General features: G+C 39.4%; 1 protein-coding gene across 1 annotated transcript in view; it reads right to left on the reverse strand.

The window, feature by feature from the left end:
* rgs9a (regulator of G protein signaling 9a) overlaps positions 1-3,048 on the reverse strand; it is a 47,314-nt gene that overhangs the window by 26,328 nt on the left and 17,938 nt on the right. The window contains exons 2-3 of the mRNA XM_005749635.2: positions 1,858-1,908; positions 1,130-1,236 (exon numbers count right to left, since the gene is read on the reverse strand). Of these exons, the coding sequence (XP_005749692.1) occupies positions 1,130-1,236; positions 1,858-1,876 (126 nt within the window). The 5' untranslated portion in view covers positions 1,877-1,908. The remainder of the gene's footprint in view (positions 1-1,129; positions 1,237-1,857; positions 1,909-3,048) is intronic.

A 3,048-nucleotide genomic window follows, 5' to 3' on the forward strand; every position in this document is an offset into this window, starting at 1 on the left:
CCTTCTCCCATCACTCGCGAACAAGACCCCGAGATACTTGAACTCCTCCACTTGGGGCAGGAACTCATCCCCGACCCGGAGTGGGCACTCCACCCTTTTCCAGCTGAGAACCATGGCCTCAGATTTGGAGGTGCTGATCCTCATTCCCGCTGCTTCACACTCGGCTGCGAACCGTTCCTATTTATTTATTTATTTATTATATTGTAGATTCTCACTGAAGCCATCAAAACTATGAATGAACACGTGGAAATATGTAGTGAACAAAAATGTGGGAAATAACTCCAAACATGTTTGATATTTCAGATTCTTTGCTTTGCTCTCTCGGCGTCTCCATGAGCTTCATGAGGTCGTCTCCTGAAATGGTTTCCAATAGTCTGGAAGGAGTTCAGAGATGCTGAGCACTTGTTGGTCCTTTGCCTTCACTCTGCGCTCCATCCACATATATTTGAAGATTAAGCCAGGACATTCTTGGCTAAAACATGTTGACAGTGTATGGGTGACAGACAAACAGGGTGTTTCAAAAGGTTAGGCATCGTTTGGGTCCACACATGTCCAAACGATTGTGTGTAGGCTGTGTTGGTACCATTACAAGAACAGCAACCAGACCAAAGCAATGATTTTGACTCGATCGGCTGACAGATAAAATACATTTATGAACACAGCTGCAGGGCCAGGAGTGCCAGCATGGATTCAATTAATACATCATTAAATGATTAATTAAATACTTAATTAAGTCATTAAACCAAAAATTAAACAAATGGGCTTTTAATTAATTATTTTTGTGTTTATTTAATTAATTTATAAAACATTTAATTCATTATTTAATGATGTATTTATTTAATTCATTTGTTGATTGACTGATCCCCCTTTCCAACCTGTGTGCGCACAGACGCGTCAGCAGGACTGCGTCTGAGTTCTACGCTCACAGGTTGTTGAATTTATGCACAACGAATGTCATTGCTATTAAATACCTGCACCCACAGAATGCAATGATTTGCTCGGATTATGTTTTTTTCTCACGTGGAACTTCTGACAAATTCCATATAAACTCCTTCACATGCTTTACCTACGATGGGACAGTGTGACTCGGACTCTTATCACATGTAGCAAAGGTGAAGCAAACATTTACCTGGAAACGGTACAGGCTGCTGTCGTTGCACATGACCAGCTTCTTATGGTTCTGCAGCGGGTAGATGTAACCATAAGCTACCAACATGGTGCCAAAGGCCTGAGCCTCTGGAACAAAGGCAGGAAAGAAAGAAAATAAAACCAGTTCAAACAACATTTGGCTGGTGTTCTCTTAAATATAAACTCATAATACAGAGGTAATATCCCAGCTATTATAGGGCGAGAGGCAGGGTGACAGTCTATCGCGGGGCTAACACACAGAGACAGACACCATTCACACTCACATTCACACCTATGGGTGAGTTACCAATTAACCTAACCCCACTAACTGCATGTCTGAACTGTGGGAGGAAGCCCAGCACCCAGAGGGAACCCACGCAAACACAGGAAGGAAATGCCAACTCCACTTTGTTTGTCCGCTGCTTTCAAAAAGTTCTTTAGTTTTGTTTGTTTTTTTAAACAAACAAACAAACTTGTACTGATTTTTCCAAATCCATACATTAATAATTGATAAACACTAAAACTGGCTGAAAGAAAACATTTCAGAAAATAAAAACTAACTTGAAAAGAGCAAACTCACAATGGAAACTAAGTGAAACTAAACTGAAGTAAAAGCAAAAAGGCAAAAAGAAATAAAACTATAGTAACTCTGGTAAATGGTGTGTGCAGTGATTTAATGTGTCGAAGTGCAGGGCTGCAGTACATTTGGAAAAAGAGCTTTGATCGTACCTTCTGTAGTGGTCTTCATTTTGTTGCTAATCCAAGCAATTGTGTCATTACCTGTGTGGAGACACAGATATACTGATCAGAATCACGAACACTTAAATCACACGTCTTTGTGTTTATGTTGTGTCATTTGTTGGTCAGTGGAAACCAAAATTTAATCCTTTGAAAAAATGGGTTCAAAATCAAAAAGAGCAAAAAGAAAATAATTTCATCCCAAATAATTTTAATGAAAGCCAGAAACACGAGTACACTGGAGGTTCATTTGGAAATCCTGTTCAGAAAGAAGCAGATGCTGACATGATTCTTGCTTTATCAGCAAACACCAGAAGATAGAAACAACTTAAGAATAGAAATTCACAAAGAAAGAACCAAATAGCTCAGCTGTTCCAAAGTGTTAAATGTGGACTATAAACATTAGGTTACATTCCTTAATATCTTACACAGACATGGTTACGGCATGATTAGTATGTTAGTTTAAATGAATCATCACCCCGAGTCATACCAACCACCAGATACAGTTTTATTTTATTTGAGAACCTGGCACACAGCCTTATATAGGCTCAGATACAATAATCATAGTAGGTCATTTTAACATGCATGCAGGTGCTGGAAATGACAGCCGTGCATTTCATCTAGTATGAGACGAGAATCAGGCATTTCTCAAACTATCAGTGAGCCTGCTCAACACATCATCACATAAAAACAGAACATGCAACAGTAAACTCTGAAACCCTTCTTTAGTCTGATCATTTCTTAATAACATTTACAGTAATAGATTACACAGCGGGGAGCTGTGCTAACGGTGGTTAGCACTGCTGCCTCACAACAAGCAGCTTCTGCTTATCTTTACCAGGCTGACTTCAACTATTATTCATTGTTTCAAAGGGTTTGATTCTAATATCTATGGATCATTTAACCCTGGTGTAAGGTAGGTCTTCCTGCTAACTCACTGTGCTGCAGAGCACTGGGTTTGATTCTGGGATTATTTAATTCTGTTTACTGTTGCTGTGGTAGAGACCTTACTTATTGGTAAGAGTTAACTTCAGTAATTACTTCCTCCAAACCATCAACGTGTCTTTTAGACCCCATTCCTACAAAACTGCTCAAAGAAGTCCTGCCATTAATTAATGCTTCAATCGGCTATTTACCATGGGCTAGGCTGGACGACTGTAATTCATTATTATCAGGAAGTCC

Source organism: Pundamilia nyererei, unplaced genomic scaffold (assembly GCF_000239375.1).
Source record: "Pundamilia nyererei isolate P.nyererei 1_Seehausen unplaced genomic scaffold, PunNye1.0 scaffold00252, whole genome shotgun sequence".
In the NCBI taxonomy this organism is placed as follows: domain Eukaryota; kingdom Metazoa; phylum Chordata; class Actinopteri; order Cichliformes; family Cichlidae; genus Pundamilia; species Pundamilia nyererei.